This window comes from Mercenaria mercenaria, chromosome 4, assembly GCF_021730395.1.
Source record: "Mercenaria mercenaria strain notata chromosome 4, MADL_Memer_1, whole genome shotgun sequence".
Taxonomy (NCBI): Eukaryota; Metazoa; Mollusca; class Bivalvia; order Venerida; family Veneridae; genus Mercenaria; species Mercenaria mercenaria.
In genome coordinates this window covers 92,016,640-92,033,807 of record NC_069364.1, presented here as the reverse complement: position 1 = coordinate 92,033,807, position 17,168 = coordinate 92,016,640, and the positions used below count along the sequence as shown (strand labels likewise).

The 17,168-nt window shown below is 34.8% G+C and overlaps 1 protein-coding gene and 1 long non-coding RNA gene across 3 annotated transcripts in view; one reads left to right on the top strand and one right to left on the bottom strand.

Annotated features, from left to right (window-relative positions):
- Positions 1-17,168, top strand: part of LOC123553082 (intermembrane lipid transfer protein VPS13D-like) — a 240,767-nt gene that overhangs the window by 2,548 nt on the left and 221,051 nt on the right. Inside the window, exons 3-21 of one of the 2 annotated variants that reach the window (XM_053541957.1) lie at positions 144-256; positions 1,406-1,483; positions 1,806-1,886; positions 2,400-2,516; positions 3,213-3,338; positions 4,054-4,104; positions 4,665-4,906; positions 5,352-5,520; positions 6,471-6,572; positions 7,398-7,611; positions 8,285-8,326; positions 9,348-9,500; positions 9,986-10,161; positions 10,669-10,811; positions 11,479-11,600; positions 12,244-12,335; positions 13,154-13,319; positions 13,753-13,882; positions 14,972-15,103. In XM_053541957.1, the coding sequence (XP_053397932.1) occupies positions 144-256; positions 1,406-1,483; positions 1,806-1,886; positions 2,400-2,516; positions 3,213-3,338; positions 4,054-4,104; positions 4,665-4,906; positions 5,352-5,520; positions 6,471-6,572; positions 7,398-7,611; positions 8,285-8,326; positions 9,348-9,500; positions 9,986-10,161; positions 10,669-10,811; positions 11,479-11,600; positions 12,244-12,335; positions 13,154-13,319; positions 13,753-13,882; positions 14,972-15,103 (2,449 nt within the window). The remainder of the gene's footprint in view (positions 1-143; positions 257-1,405; positions 1,484-1,805; positions 1,887-2,399; positions 2,517-3,212; positions 3,339-4,053; positions 4,105-4,664; positions 4,907-5,351; positions 5,521-6,470; positions 6,573-7,397; positions 7,612-8,284; positions 8,327-9,347; positions 9,501-9,985; positions 10,162-10,668; positions 10,812-11,478; positions 11,601-12,243; positions 12,336-13,153; positions 13,320-13,752; positions 13,883-14,971; positions 15,104-17,168) is intronic. The other variant, XM_053541958.1, reaches the window with a different exon arrangement.
- The window catches only part of LOC128556526 (uncharacterized), a 218,055-nt gene continuing 212,474 nt past the window's right edge, over positions 11,588-17,168 (bottom strand). The window contains exon 4 of the long non-coding RNA XR_008370743.1: positions 11,588-12,123. This is a non-coding gene — a long non-coding RNA (uncharacterized LOC128556526). The remainder of the gene's footprint in view (positions 12,124-17,168) is intronic.

Sequence of the window (17,168 nt, the reverse complement as noted above, 5' to 3'; positions counted from 1 at the left end):
GGTCGCAAAGGCAGAATCAGTTGTGTCCAGCATGATAAGGGTTAAGTAAATACAGTATCAACACATAACTAGGACATGGTTGAACTGAACTTTGTTTAGTTAGAATTAAAACTCAGACTTTGTTTATCATATTTTTGATGCAGGTTTTATTGGAAAGATAACCCTACATATTCCTCTACGAAGACTCCACAGCGAACCCTGGGTGATTTCTATAGAGAGGTTATATCTGGTAGCTGGACCATTGAAAAATGCTGAGGTAAAATGTTTAGAGAGGTATATGTTTATAGAGATGTGTTTATAGAGATTTTCAGATTTGCATGTATTTAAATTAGGCTTATATATATATATATATATGCTTACTGTGAAATTCAAAGGTTGGGTGATAGTGTAGGAGTTAACCAGACATGGTTGAACAAGGATGTCTTTTATGCAGACAACACTTGGTTAATTGCTTGTAGTTGAGTAAAGATTTTTGTTTCAGAGGAAAGATTGCGGGCAGTGAAGCCTGTGGTTGTATGTGTCCTCAGTGCTCCAACTTATAATTATTAAGTCTTTAAGATAAGTTTTAGGCCGAGATTGCATGTTTCCCTTTAAGCCTGCCCGGTTAGCTCAGTAGGTAGAGTGTAGGTCTACGGATCTCGGGGTCGTGAGTTCGATCCTCGGGCGGGGCGTATGTTCTCCGTGACTATTTGATAAACGACATTGTGTCTGAAATCATTTGTCCTCCACCTCTGATTCATGTAGGGAAGTTGGCAGTTACTTGCTGAGAACAGGTTTGTACTGGTACAGAATCCAAGAACACTGGTTAGGTTAATGCCCGCCGTTACATGACTGAAATACTGTTGAAAAACGGCGTTAAACCCAAAACAAAAACAAAATGTTTCCCTTTAAATCCCAAATATTAAGTTATGCTTTCCATATGACACCTTTGATTAATGACTTTGTAAGTTTGATATATGTATATTCCTTATATTTATCAAAACAAGAAGTAATATTAACATCTTTCTGTTGGTTCCATTGAAAATTATTATGTTCATTTTGCTTGAACTGCAAAAGGTAGAGTGCCAAAGTTATGATATTACAGCTTAAGGATAATTTGATGCTGTTTTGACAATGCTTGCATTTAGTCAGGGAGAACATTCCATACATGATGTTGAAGTTGTTCTGTCTGGTGTATTGAATGACAGAATTTGATTGGCAAATTAACCAGGAATTGCTAGCTCAGTTCATAAATTTTCAGATCATATTCAGTTGTTCATTTTGCATGAACTCCAAAAAATTTCATTCTTGAAGTAAATTCTTGAAGTTTTACCATGTTCTTTAATGCTTCTGTTTAAGTATTTTCAGCTACAAGCATCTACATCTTCTTATATGTATATTAAGTTTTCTTTTTCTGTTTACCTAGTATGATGAAGAAAAAGAAAAACAAGCTGATGCAGCCAGGAAAACAAAAATGTTGGAAGCTCTTGAGTCAAAACTACAGGTTTGCTAATTGTTTATACGACATAGTACACATGTAATACTGATCTCTAAAATCACTGTGTTTATAAGAATTTAGCTTGTATGCCAAATAAAAAACTGTAAAATCATTTGATATTGCTGGCATACAAGTTCTTGCTTTTAAATAAAATGGCTGTTTCGAGGTGGCATAAATTTGTGGATTTCCAGAGTTAAAAACTGAAGTCGCCATGAAATGTATGTCATTTTATCCCACACAGAATTGTTTTGTTATGTTGTTTCCTTTTGCTTCAAATGTTGTTTTTCTTGAAAATTGACAAATTCCTCTCATGTAATATTTCTTCTAGGTTGAGAAAGTTGTGAAGAATGAATCCTCGTGGTTCTCATATGGTACATCTGTGGTGGCAAACATCCTAGAAAACCTACAGGTAAGTTTGGATCTTAATGGTTCGTATAAAAGTGGAAATCACATAGAAATTAATACTTGCATAAAAAATCCCTTGCAAATAATACCCAGAAGGTTTTAAGTTGCTACATCATATTCAGGTGATACAGGATTGATTGCTTATGTTTGTTTGCCTGTGTTGTTTCTTCCATATGTCAGTTTTAAGAGCTCATTGGAAGAAAAGAAATGAACTTTATGACCGATAAACTTAAATGATTTTGTTGTTTACTAAGGAATACCTGTAAAATTACTTGTTTCTCACATCAGTAGGTTCAAACTCTGCTCAGATAGTCAGATGAGGAAGCTATCCTGTTAGCTATTTAAATGTAATTGGTTCTACCCAGGCTCCTGCTGGTGCCTGAAATAAGACTAGGAAAGGCATGTGTCATCTGCATCCACTGATAAAGCTTTAAAATTCTGTTATGTCATGAACTGTGTTGGTATGACTTAAAACTCAACAAAACAAACTTTACCTGATCTTTATTTCTTCACATAGTTGAATATCAAGGATGTTCACATCAGATATGAAGATGATGTTACAAACCCAGGGTGTCCATTTTCATTTGGTGTGGTCATCAAGAACCTAAGTGCGCAAAGTACAGATGGATCGTGGGTAAGACTTATATTTAATGCCAGAGAATGAAAAGCCGCATACATGGCATGCCTTTGTATCAGTACTTTCATTTACTAGTAGTTAAGTTTATAAGGTGTATTTAATCATTAATATGTTTATGAAGTCTGTTAAATATGAAGAGAGTCTGTCTATTGTGTAAGTTGTAAAATAGGAGGAATTTAGCATTTCTTTATACAAATAAGGAAAAAGATCAAAATCTACCTAGATAATATCAGTTGGATACCTGTGTTTATAAGCCAGTTAAAGAGTAGATTGTTTATCACTTTTTTAAGTGCAGTTCATAACTTTACTAAATATGATCTCAGATTGAAATTAAAATCAAGAATAATATGCCTGCCCAGTTACTTCAAATGACTATGAATCAAGAGGTCATGAGTTTGGTTCCTGGATGTGACATAATTATGTTGTTTGATTTGAAGAAACGTTGGTGTGTCTTATGTCATTCATTTTGCATTCTGCACCTCTGATTCACAGAAGGAAGTTGCAGTGTAATTGTGGAGAACCATTCCTATTACTTGTACAGTATACACAAACACTGACAAATTTAACTGGCAGCCATTCTGTTGAAAATGACATTAAAATCAAGCAGACAATAAACAGACAAGAAAAATGCCTGATATATTGTGAATACTTGTTCTTTTGTTTGGTAGTATATTTTTATATGTGTTCTCACAGATACCAAAGTTTGTTAGTCGAGACAATGTAGAGATGATGCACAAGTTGGTTGATCTTCAAAATTTCTCTCTGTATTTTGATACAAACACAACATTGGTGGGTGACCTACCTAAAAATGACATGACAGTAAGTATATCATAATAATTTATTACAGCTGCTTGATAATTTAGACACTGATTGAGTGGAGAATGAAATCTTTTAATGATGGCAGATTTGAACTTTAGTACTAATTACCATATTAGTGTAAATGTAGTGGATTACTAGCTTTTCATACAAGGGGCCTCCATGACCAAGTGGTTAAAGTCACAGGCTTAGAATCACTTGCCCCTCACAAATGTTGGTTTGAGCGTCACTCGGTGCATTGAATTCCTCATATGAGGAAGCCATCCAGCTGGCTTAGGAAAGGTTGGTGGTTCTACCCAGGTGCTCGTGATGAAATAATGCATGTAGGGGCACCTAGGGTCTTCCTCCACCATCAAAGCTGGAAAGTTGCCATATAACCTGTAATTATGTCGATACAAGACGTAACCAAACAAAAACAAAACAAAGCCTTTTCGTACATGTTTTCAGTAAGGTTTTTAAATAGAGTGAAATATGTATTGACATGCAGTTATTTCATTTACATTAAAATGAGAGAGCACATGGCTATAGATCCAGATGTTGTGAGTATAATACCTAGGCAAGGCAAAATGTTCTTTGGACAATTTGACAACATTGCGTAAGAAGTTATTTGCAGTACTGTTGGAAAATGGTGTTTACGTTCTTGCATGGTTCACATGTTTGACATTGATAGTAAAAGAGTAAGACTTAAGATTAGTCTCAGTGTGTATGTTTATTTCAGAACAATTTACAAAGAGAGATGTATGTGTCAAGTATAACTAACCAGTTTAAGGTATGTTTGTACATTCTAAAGTGGTTAATACCATCAGTTAAATTGAAAACTGAACTAGCTGGAAATATATTTTTGACTTCTATGATATTTAGTTAGTAGTTCTGTAATGTACATGCACGAATGCACAAAACATGCACACATTTATAAAAATGTTTTACACGGAAAGTAAAAGCAGCTGCTTATAGAAAATCCAAATTATTGAATGTTTAAATACATGGGTGTCTGGTTCCAGTGGTAAAGGTTGCAGACTTTGAAACTCTTGCGAGTTACCTCTGTGAGTTGGAATTCTGCTTTTGATGTAGAAATATTTCATGTTGTGAAGCTATATAGCTGGCTTTAGTAGATTGTAGTCTCCCAACACCAGTGCCTAATTGCAGCATGGATCTCTCCATTTGACCTAAGTTGTGTATGTGTGATTTCAAATATAACAGGCCGAGCCATATAAATCATGTTATTTTTTGCATATGAAGATTGGAATTGAGCACTCCTTTTCATACGCAAGCACTATTGTAAGAGCACTCTCGTATTGAGGTTTGATATTTTGTGTTTTATTTAAACAGGACCATGAGTATATATTATCGCCAGTGTCAGCTAAAGCAAAGATGAAGCGTTACACCACACCGCTCCCACTACGGGACAAAAATATCCCTCGTAACAATATAGACTTGAACCTTGAGAACATGGCATTTGCCCTTAGTGAAAATCAGTACAGAAATATAGTTATGTTACTCCGAGAGTTTGAGAAGTATGAGAAAAGTAAACCATACAGGAAATGGAGACCAGACTGCGCTGTGATTAACAAGTAAGTAACAGAAATACTTTTATTAAAATAAATGTTTAGATATTGCCAGTAGAGGAAATCATGTACCTTGGTTAGATTTTGTGCTGCCACAGTGGAACAAAATTATATGCGCACAACCACAAATATGTCAAAAGTTTTAACAAATGTATTCTATGAATAGTCAAAAAATAGAGTTTGCAGTCAAAATATATGTTTGGTTGGGACACCAGAAACACCTGTTTTTTGTTACGCCTTGGAAAGCCCTGGCTAAGATGTAAATACTGAATTTTACACAATAGAATGATAAATATGAAATACATTTTTATTGCATAGATAGTATAGTAGTCAGAAACTTTGATAGTCCCCTCAGGTACTAGTAAATTTATAATTGTGATCAGCAGTAAGGCTATATTGAGAACTGGTGTCAGAAGGCACTTCTAAATGTTTGTTTATTGCTGTGTTTCAGTGCAAGGAGGTGGTGGCAGTTTGCTATTGAAGCCAGATTATCCATTATACAGGACAAAAAGAGGCGACTTACTAAAGATTTCTTAACAAACCGGGTTAAAGATATTGTTCTTTATACAAACATTTACACAGCTCAACTGAAGAAAGAATATATTGATGCCACATTAAAGGTTATTAAAACTCATTTTTCTTCTAAATACATTTAGCTTCAAGTTGGTAGTCACTAAATTAAGTTTGCTCTGTATTTCTTGGTAGGTGATTTTGCCGAGTGTGAAAGAACCAGTGCTCGTCAGTCTTTCATGATGAATGATTCCCTGCAACAATATTAAGCTTACACAGAATTTCTTTTTGATATTTGTATTTATAACTCACCCTTTACACATCACATCATTGTCTCAACAAGAAAGAAACAAATTTTGCACATGAATCTGAAGTAGAGCCTGAGTTATTTCCAAGTTATTTTCTTCTGTCAAATTATCGAAAAGAAAGTTTGTCTTGCCTTCGTGTCACACTTACAAGTTTGATTGTCTTATGCTCCATCTACCAAGTTAACTGGACATACAGGTATCAAAGTAAAAATCTGACATCAAGATAAAATATACAGTTTATTTTCTTGTAGACTTTCTCTATAATCTGTTTATCTAGGTATGATTATCTTGGATTATTATAAGCAAGAGTTGATAAATTCAAAACATGATTGTTGGAAGTTAAGTCTTCAAAAGTGTTCAGTAGTATGTATTCTAACATGGCTCGAATTGATTTCCAGTTAAACAAAGAAGGAAATCAAGCTTTGTATATTCTGCGATAAACAATGGTTGCCGCGCGGACCGGTAAGAGAACATTATGACGTCAATTATGACATCAAATTGCCGCATGACTTCCGATACATTACTCCTCGGGAAAATGAAGTCCAGCATAATATTTATTAAAATATGTCAGTCAGCATGTCAGAGTGAAAACAATCAAGGCCTTTTTGTGATTTATCGCCTAATGCCCTCGTGGATCAGTTCCTACCCATCTGAACTCTGAACTCTGAACCATGGTATATTAGATGACAAACCACTCAAAGGCCTTGATTGTTTGTTAAATAAAATATGGTTTTAATTGCCAATATTTTCAGACTAGTCAAGCTAGAATAGAAGAGGAATGGACATTTGATGAAATAAAGATAATCAGAGAGCACGTGTTCAGAAAGCTGATCAGACAGGGAGTCTTGTCAAAGGTAATGTTTTGCTGGAATGGTGTTCATATCTCAGTGCATTTTCTTATCATATTTTTATAACTTGAAAAGAGAGAATGACTTCTGTCAATTATCAACAAAAATGTTTATTGTGAAATGGGTACCAGATGTTTTCGCTGTGAGAATTTTTGCACCACCTGTTTAATTATATGAATTAAAATAGTAGGAGGGACACGTCACTGTTATGCTTGTAGTAGTTCATGGTTCTTTTAAATGGTGTATTAACTGTGTCTAAAAAAGGTCTTTTTAACTGTTTTGAAACATTACTGGCCTAAAGTAGAATCATTTCTTCTTGAACTCTGTAGGTTTGACGTCAGATTAGGAACTATCCTGCTGGCTTGTGGATGGTCAGTGGTTCATCCTTGGTTCCAATCTGGCCTAGATGGGCCAGGTTCCAGTCTGACTTCTTTCCTGGTTCCAGTCTGGCTTAGAAGGGACTGGTTCCAGTCTGCCTTCTTCCTAATTCCAGTCTGGCATAAAAGGGCAGCTTTAGCCTTTCCTTGATAAATCAATCATCAAAGCTTGGATGATATATTCTTAACGTTTATATGTTTACGTTACTTAATAAAGAATCTTGAATCTTGAATCTTAACTATTGTTATGTCTTTAAAGTATGAAAAAAAAAACATTTTAAAGTACTAGTTACCTGATTCTGTTGAATCACATGTAGATGCTGCTGTTTTGAGCTGAAATTTTAATTTTTTGTGGCTGAAGATACTCATCTGGCTTACTGTATGTTTGACTGAAACTGCAAGAAATATAGTATATAATTTAGTTTAATAAGTTGAATATTTCTTTTTTTGAAAGGCCCCTTCACCTGAGCCTGAGCCAAGTACCAGAAAATCAGCTGATTCCCCTCCTGAAGATAAGTCATTACTTCAACGCTGGTTCCCAGGTTGGGGAGGATGGTATGGTTCCCAGTCAGAAAAGCCAGACTCGGCAGTGGGTACAAGCCTGGAGCCAGATGAAGATGTTGATGATACTGGAGAGCCTCCTCCAAAAATATCTAAGTCTGAATTGGGTGTGTTTGCAAAATATTTCTATTGTTTTACTAGTTAATTTAAACAAAAATAAGTGTATCAACTTTAAGTTAAGGAACAACAAAATTCTTTTTACAGGATACCGAAATTATCAGCTCACAGATTGTTCTTGTTGATAATAGGCCTAAAAGATGTGCACAAAGAGCAGGACCGTTGGGCCCTTTTTTGAAAGAATTTATTAAAAAGGCAGGGATGCAAAATTTCAGAGGAATTTCATTATCTATCCATTTAAGTTTTGTTATGTAATATTCTTAAAATAAATTTTGTCCAAATATTTGAAAATATGAACATGTAATGCACAGTTATCCATGTAAACATAAAGTAAGCATGTTTGTGTGAAAAACAATACCATGTACTAGGTTTAAAATACTACACACTAATCAATGTATAAGAAAACAGTATGAATATATAAAGCCAGTAGAAAGGAAGTTTTTTAACAAATGGCTGTTCCTAAATATAACATTGAATTAACTGAAGCTCTTTACATACTGTTAGTTTATGTATTCAGCCAAATGAATATAAGTTTTGATGATTTTCAAGATTTAAATCAATAATATCTAATGGTATAATAATGAAATATGAACATAATGTGTCTGTAAAAAGTTCTCAGTTTATGCTGTAAATGAATTAACTCGTATTGTTTAAACCAATCAGGTTTACTTGAACCAGATATTGATGGTTCAGGCATCGTACCAGGTAAGAAACTGAATTTCACAAATAAATGCACACCCTGCTTTCTTTTTGCAAACATACTGTCTTTACTTTTTGAAGTTTTCTTTTTGGCTAAATGTCACCAAGGCTATTAAAGCTTCAACAAACATAAGCTTCTTTAATGTAAGGAATTGAATAAGTACTTCAAATTCAGTTTTAATTAAAAAAATGCTCTTAAATCATGAAGAAACAGAATTACACTACTAAATAACTAAATAGAGGACTGTTTCTTTCTATGCATGCATCTTTGCATGTTTATCACGGATTAAAACAACTGCTGAAGGTAAATTCTTCATTACGTGTGACAGTTAGCTTTTGTTTGCAGTTATGCGATGAATCTGTAATATCATACTGGCTATCATTAATGCTGGATAGTGCCAATTATTCCATATTTGACCCTGCTTGAAAAAAACTGGGCTGATTTCATTGGTTCCTGCTTGATACTAGGGTAGTTTTGATTGGTTGCTTGATTTCATTGGGAAATTAGTTTAAACTGTTACTGGATTGATTTGATTGGTCTTTGTTTGAAACTAGGATAGATTTGACTGGCTGTTTGAAAATCTTGATTTGGTTGAGGAATTAGTTTAAACGGTCACGGATGGCGTTCGTGATAAATTATGTAGATGTGAGGTAACAAATAAGATTTATTACTTTCCAGACTGATTACCTATCCTGTCATTTTATTCAGTTGAAAGTATATGTATATCTTATTATTCCAAGACTGGCTGATTCATTTTAAGAAGAATGTTTATGTTATGAGAGTACATGCTTTTCTTTTCAGATATATATATGGCTTTGTTTGACATTTTAATTAAATTGATTGTGATAAGTTTATTTAAACATATATGTAAATATTTTACTATTTTACTAAACACAGCTGTTGATTCTTTGAACATTTTTCATTTGCAGTTTTAGTAGTAAACATTTGACGTTTCAGTTGCAGCATTGAGTAATTTTTTGACAAACATATACTTACAGTTACAAACAATATATACCGTTATTACAGAGCAAGAACTGCGGGACGAGGTAGAGTTTGTTCTCGGAGATGGGGAAGATGATAAATCTGTCTTGAAGAGAGATGCTGTGTTTGCTAAACTCAATTTCTGCTTGAGTAGTGGCTCTTTCAAAGTGCTAGGAAATAAAACCCTACAGGAAACTGGTAAGATAACCTGAAATTTCAGTAATTGTTAAAATCACAAAAGGCAGCATGCTGCACGTATAATGATCCTGTTTCATATAATGATGAAAGGTGTTTATATTTGTGGTATTTAAGCTTAACGATACAAAAGATGCTTCAATTTCAGAAGCTTATCTGTTTCTTTGTTTTATGCCAAGTTTCATTGAAAATCCATACATGATGAACATATATTGGAAAAAATGAAATTTATTCATTTCAATGGCTAATTTTCAGACTGAAAACATTGACGAAATATGGACCTTGTACTATTGTAATTCTGGGTTTTATCTATGAAATTAATGTGTTCTATTTCTCAGTCATCTGCTCTGAAAAGATATCAGCCAGTTAGGAAAGACTGAAAATGCCTATTTTGAGGACGAATTATTGTTTTGCAAAGAAGCTACAACTCTTGCAAATGTACTGGCTTCCAGTTTATGCTCCAGTGGTATATCTATTTCCTATTATAGGTGATGTACTGACCTACAGTATCCTGGAGTTAGAGTGTTCTGCTATAGAGATGATGTTTGAATCCCGACCTAGAACCGGTGGCTTCACATTCGGCCTCAATGTTGGTGGTCTTAGACTGCTAGACAAAATGACAGAAAATTCACAGTTCCCATGTCTTATAGGGTCACAGAATAAGGTATGCTTCTACATGTAATAAGTAATGCATACAGAATTGTATAATCAACTTTGCAAGTTGTGATCATTGGATGTATTATGTCATGGAATTATGTTAATTGTTTGTAAAACTGCTTCTTGCTAACCAGACTACATGAATTTTAGAAACTCCATGAATTTAATCCTTCTCATTTGTAACTGCAGTTTTTTTATGACTTTTGAAACTATGAAAAGCCTTTGTTTTATTGCATGTAAATGAATGTTCATGAACTACCAGTTAAAATACTTGCTAAGATCAGTGCATACATTTTCATACAGTTAATTAAGTCAAAGCTACAACCCAGCTTGAGCATTCAAATTACCTTGCAAAAGTGAACAACAATTTAAGTGAAAACAACAAATTACAACAAAAACCTTTCCGTTATATATTTAAAATCTGCATTTTTCGCTGGATGTAAGCAGAATTTTAACCCTGTATTACATGACTTATATTCTGTTAGATGTATACTTGATGTGTAATGTGTTATAGGAGAGATTTGGACCAAAGAAGCAGATGGGACCACCAGGGTTTCAGAAAACTTCCAAGATAACCCCAGTACAGGAGGAAACAGACACCAAACTGTTTGAATTAAAGTTTGAGAAAAATCCATTTCAAACAGCTGCTAATTACAGGTGAATATTATCTCTTCATTGATGCTTTCAGATAAACATTATTTTGTGGTGACAAGAACCCACACCCCAGTAATGGAGTGAAGTGAACAGTTGTATATTCTTCATTTTCTAAAAGTAACATGGATTCAAACCCATAACCTTCAGCTTAAAAGTTTGTGATATCTTGTTTTGAAGTAGATGAACCCTATTTAAATAAACCACTTGGTAGCCTAATGGTTGAGGACCAGCACCAGGAAGTCTTTGGTTTGTTCCCTGACAATGTCATACCAGAAACATAAAAATGGTACTAGTAACTTCCTTCTAGGACTAGTCGGCCTTCATCATCATCTTCAGTGATATGTGTCAGTATGATATGAATGGACTGGATGGGGTATCATGTCCTGTGTCTAGGCCTTGATATTCCAGTGATGCAGCACTATTAAGTTGGACGCCATTGTTTATATGATTGAAAACTTTTGGAAAAAAATCCAAACACAGACACTTGTGAAAACAAATTCCTCCATCGTTTAAGGTGATGGAAAAATGAGACCAAGATCATAAAAATGAGACCAAATTCATTATTGAGAAAAAATGTGTTATTTAAATGAAAACAACTATGAAATCACATGTACTTGAGATATGTTTAAATTTGACAATTATACTTCTTTTTTCTGTCAATTGTGTACAGGTTTAATATATTGACTCAGCCACTAGACATTGTGTACAATACTGCAGCTTTCAACAGGGTGAAAGAAGTGTTCTCATCCAAGCATACATACATTGCTAAGAAATCTGAAACTTCTCTGTCAGGTATGGGAGTTCATATTATTTTCTGCTTGTTGAAGTTTGACTATATGTTAAATGAACAATACTTAATACTTTTTGTTATAGTTCACTGTATTGCCTATCTGCTGAAATGTTGAAGTTTTGTATTTTTAAATTTGAAAAGGGCTTTTCTGTAACTTTTCCATGTACATTGACTTTCAAACAGTATTAAAATTAAATAGACTTCTTGATCCCTTTCTCAGTTTGGAGTTTCCATGGGCTGCATAGTTAACTTCACTGAGTTTGAATCATCTAATGCCTAGGAAGGTACCTTTGGTCTTCTTTCAGCATTTAAGCTGAAAAGTTCCCATTTACCAATAACTGTGTTATGTAACTTAAAACCAGACAGAGGGACCTGTGTGACAGACTGGTTTAAGTCACTGATTTCTTTTGTCCCTCACTGATGTGAGTTTGAAACCTCATTTAGGTTGTTGATTTCTTTCGTGTGAGGTAATCATCCAGTTGGCTCACAGAATGTTGATTGCTCTACTCAGGTACCCACACATGCCTGAAATGAAAGGTAGCTTAGGTCTTGGACTGTCATCAAAGCTGGTACAAGTGTCTAAAGATGACAAAGATTTCTGGTAGAAAATAAAACATTTATTGATTATTACATATATATTTACAGCTGCTGCTCGGAGACAGTATGAAACACTGAAACGTCAGACTCAGTCAGAGTTAAAACATTCTTTGATACAAATTTTAGAAGGATCAGAAAAGGTGAGTATACCTATTGTTTTTTCAAGGCAAAGGTTTCTAGGATTCGTTTAGATGATAATTTTTGACCATTGTTGTAGTATATTTTGAGAATGAATTTGAAGTGTTCTTGAAAAAATTCCCTCATATCTGTATGAATATTTAGGTTAAAGCTGAAGAAATATTTAGTTATTTGTTATAAGAGAATATGTAATTGCAAGACTTTAGAAAACAATAAGGGTTGGCTGAAAAAAATGTTTTGATGTTGATGGTACTAGTAATAGTATCAAATGGTCCAGGAGATGTATGCTGATATTTTTATAGCCCCAAAAAGAAGTTTTGGGGACGGGGGAGTTATGGAGTCATCATGCTGTTGGTTGGTTTGGTTATGCAGTCAGTCAGTCAGTCAAAAGAAGTGTAAATGTGACATATTTTTTTCAGTGGTGGACATAGGAGGCTTCCTTCCTCTCCCATGTTTGTGGCTTACACTACTTATGAAATTATCAGTAAATTCCAATTGAACTTCATACATGTGATCACTATGAAGTTTAAATATGTGTTGGAGTTGCTTGTCCACATCCCCTCCATCCCCATCCCCCTGTTCTGAAACTTCCTAAACATGCTCCCCATAAAGTAGCAGGTCAAATATTTTCTGGTGTGGGTAAAGGTGGAGGAGGGGCATCCATAAACCCCTGAAGTTTGTTACACATTCTGCAGTACCCTAAAAATGTCTTCATTCCTATGTCAAAGCTGTGTTTGAAGCTATTTGTCAAGTTTTTTTGAGTTGGTTTTGAAAAAATTGGTAAGAAAGAGAAACAGTTGAGACTTTTTATATACTGTAGATAAAGAGATGGGAGGTACACCTGGATGTTGCAGCTCCCCAAATCATTATTCCAGAGAATTTTGTATCAGAGAACACGAGTATGGTGGTGTTAGACCTGGGACATCTCAAGTTTGAAAATGCTCTTAGTGAAACACCAAATAAGGAAAGTCCGGAGAATAATGAAGGTAGAAATACTGAAATAGATATAGATGTTTATAAAAAATTTTCATTTGAATTATTCATGTCCTAAATAAATGGACATCCAAACACACAACAAAGTGCAATCATTCATTGATAATACACACTGGAAAAACTGCTCGGATGGTGCGTGTAGAGGGGTATGTAAAAGACACTGGGTTTAATATGCAGCGCATAATTGAAAGTGAGTCGGTTGAAGTTGACTTAACTTTCTAGATTCCAAAATATTTTGATAGCCAAGAAATTATTTAATTCATGTGATCTTGAATTAACTCATTAAAGTTGTCCATACACATATTACAGCTAATATAATTTCTAATACAGATGCTTGATAAAGAAGGAGATTTAACACAGGAATGTTATTATTAAGTATTGATTCCCTTTCCACTATTCATATTATAAAGTCTATTTCTTATTCAGATGAATTTCTGACTCCAATGTCGACCCCACCCAATGAACCAGAGGAAGGTCCACAGAAAAGTTTAGATATAGAACAATTGTCACAGATGGAGCTTTCAGAATCACAGCTGTACAGCAGGATATATGACCAGTAAGTTTTGTAATGATACATAAACAGGTCTGTGATCAGAAGCCTGCTATACTGGCACATTCTCATCCATCAGAGGTTTGTCAAAATCATAAAATGAAACTCTGATATATTTCTTTCGTTTATTTGCTGAGCATATGCACTTGTAATTGCTGCTGGGATTAGTTTCAGCCAATCAGTGTTCGTCTTTTTTTTTTTGGCATGCCAAATTTAAAACTTCAAACAACATCTAAACAAAGTACTTGCTAATAATGAATAAAGAGAACATTGCATCAGAAAGGACGCGTAACGCTGGTCGATTTTTTTGATTCGCGAAGATTTGTTGCGAAACATCATTGATTGGCTGAAACGTTTTACCTGTGATGTTACCAAACTAAAAATATGGTCGAAATGTGCAGAAGGCTCAACCAGGGAACCATGGTAGACCTCTGGTTTGCGAGAATGATGTTGGCATAGGTAAGTAATGTAAGTGAATGAATGGCTAGCTTCAATGAGCCTTCTGATTTTTTTCTTGCAAGCTTACTAATTTAATATCACCAGGTACAAACAGTTCTGAACATGGGACTATTACTGTGTGGTTTAGACATTAAATAGCCTTTTTACAGCAATTAAAACTCTGGTTTAAAACAAAATTGTGGTAGGTTTATGCCTGCAAGCAGAAATTCAAGATGTTTCAGAGGTGCACAGTAACATTACAGAACTTTATGGATTAGGTTTATTATCCATAGCCAAATAATATTTATGTAGTTTTCATAAATTTTTAAAATAATTTTTTCTGAATCATGAACAATACTATAAGAAACAAAGCACAAATATCAAGAGATTTGTTTGTTATGCAGTTTTGTATAAACATGAATAATTATTACACATATTAACTATCCTAATAAAGCTTTAAATACTGTTGAAACTTGGTATCTCGAACTCCAAGGGGTCGAGCGTTTTACTTCAGGATAACCAAAATTGAACTTAAAATGACATTTTATGCTTGTATTTTGGGGACGGGCCTTCAAAATGGTTTTGAGATAGCCGTAATTTTCAGATGAATGAATTTGAGGTATCGAGTTTTAACTGTATCTTGATTATTTGTCTTAGGTATACACTGGAACTGACAGACCTTCAGGTCATGGCAGGCAAAATGAAGGACAACTGGAAACACATACATCACAGGAATAGTACACCATTACATCTCGTAGACAGATTCACTATTACTCTCCAGTTAGAAAGGTAAAATTATACTTGTTTTAATCAACACACGGACAGTTTAAGAATTGAATAAAGACTTTGATTTTTTTACCATAATTAAAAATGGGATAGCAGTGTCTGTAAAATGTATAATTATTCGAGCAAGAAACCAAATAATATAGAATGACCATACAGTATGCTATTCTTAGGGATTATCTGAATAAAACAATGCAGTTTAGTTTGAGAGTGGCTTCCATAGCTGAATGGTTAAAGTTGCTGACTTCTAACCACTTGCCTCGTACTGCTGAGGGTTTGAAACCTTGCTTTGGTCGTAGAATTCTTTCATGTGAGGAAGTCATCCAGCTTGCAGGCCTCGACACTAACGGTGTCCAGAGGACCCCAAATTCTGGCGAAGGACACCAACTATTCAAAGCTTGGTGTTCCTCCAAGATACCTATTTTTGATAAAGGCAATCTAAAAGTCCTAATTCCGTAACAAAACAGTTTTCGCGACTTTCATAATAGGGTAAAAAATGTGAATTTCATCGAGGGCATGACTTAACCTGTAAAAAAATTATCTGAAATTTGTCTTCATTTGAAAATAGAGTGGAATTAAATATGATTTAAGATATACTGATCAAAGCTAGCGACAAAATAAAGCGTTTTCGGGGTGTCGCTGGCAAGTAGCAGTTTCGGTTGATGTTCGGGAGATATATATATCAGAATATGTTATGGCGTACATACCACTTATGACTGCTAACACTATTAAATTTACTCCACATTCAGCCCTGCAATTTTTATCATTTATAGGTACCCTTATTTTGTGTTTTTCTAAATACTTTTTGGTGCCGGAATGCCTATATTTTTAGCTCACGTGTCACAAAGTGACAAGGTGAGCTTTTGTGATCGCGCTGCGTCCGTCGTGCGTCCGTGCATCCGTAAACTTTTGCTTGTGACCACTCTAGAGGTCACATTTTTAATGGGATCTTTATGAAAGTTGGTCAGAATGTTCACCTTGATGATATCTAGGTCAAGTTTGAAAATGGGTCATGTCATCAAAAACTAGGTCAGTAGGTCTAAAAATAGAAAAACCTTGTGACCTCTCTAGAGGCCATATTTTTCACAAGATCTTCATGAAAGTTGGTCTGAATGTTCACCTTGATGCTATCTAGGTCAAGTTCGAAACTGGGTCACGTGCCATCAAAAACTAGGTCAGTAGGTCAAATAATAGAAAATCCTTGTGACCTCTCTGGAGGTCATATTTTTCATGGAATCTGCATGAAAATTGGTCAGAATTTTTATCTTGATGATATCTAGGTCAAGTTCAGAAGTAGGTCACATGAGCTCCAAAACTAGGTCACTATGTCAAATAATAGGAAAAACGACATACTCAGTTCATGTGGGGGCAGGTGGGCAATTCAGGACCATCATGGTCCTCTTGTTAAACTTTCAAAACCTGACGAAGTCGGGGGTATTTTTTACCAAGAAGGTAAGGGAACCACGCCTATGATTTGGGGAAAATCTAGCTCTGTATTTGGGCAAAGGGGAATAAAAAACCTGATGTAAGGGAAAGAAAACTGCATGATTTAAAAGAAATTTTTTGAGGGGAAGGGGCCTATTTACGGCCCCTATTACGAAGGAAAAAAACCCTGGAAACAAGCCTTTTTTTTAGCAGAGATATACATTAATTTTACACCAGTAAATTTCCCATTTTCTACATGAAACATAGGCACAGGACTCAGTAAGTTGTCTGATACAATTTTTTTCAAAATCTTGATTGAGTAAACAGCGATCTTACTACTTTACACCTAATGTGCACCAAAACCCATACTGCGAGCATACATTTTCATCCTTTCAGACTTGAGGGATCCCATGTCTTGGTGAGGGACACCAAATTCTACAGGTAGGGGCCCTCTGGGACACCACAGAAAAAAGTTAGTGTCAAGGCCTGGCTTGCTTGCATTAGGTCGGTGGTTATATCCAATGTCGGCCCTACATCTGTAATAATGTGCGGAGTGGGTCACGAAAAACTGGAAATTTTCCATATTACCTAAATCGTGTTGGTTTGATGTTAAACCCAACAAAACGACTTTTATTTGAAGTTAAAT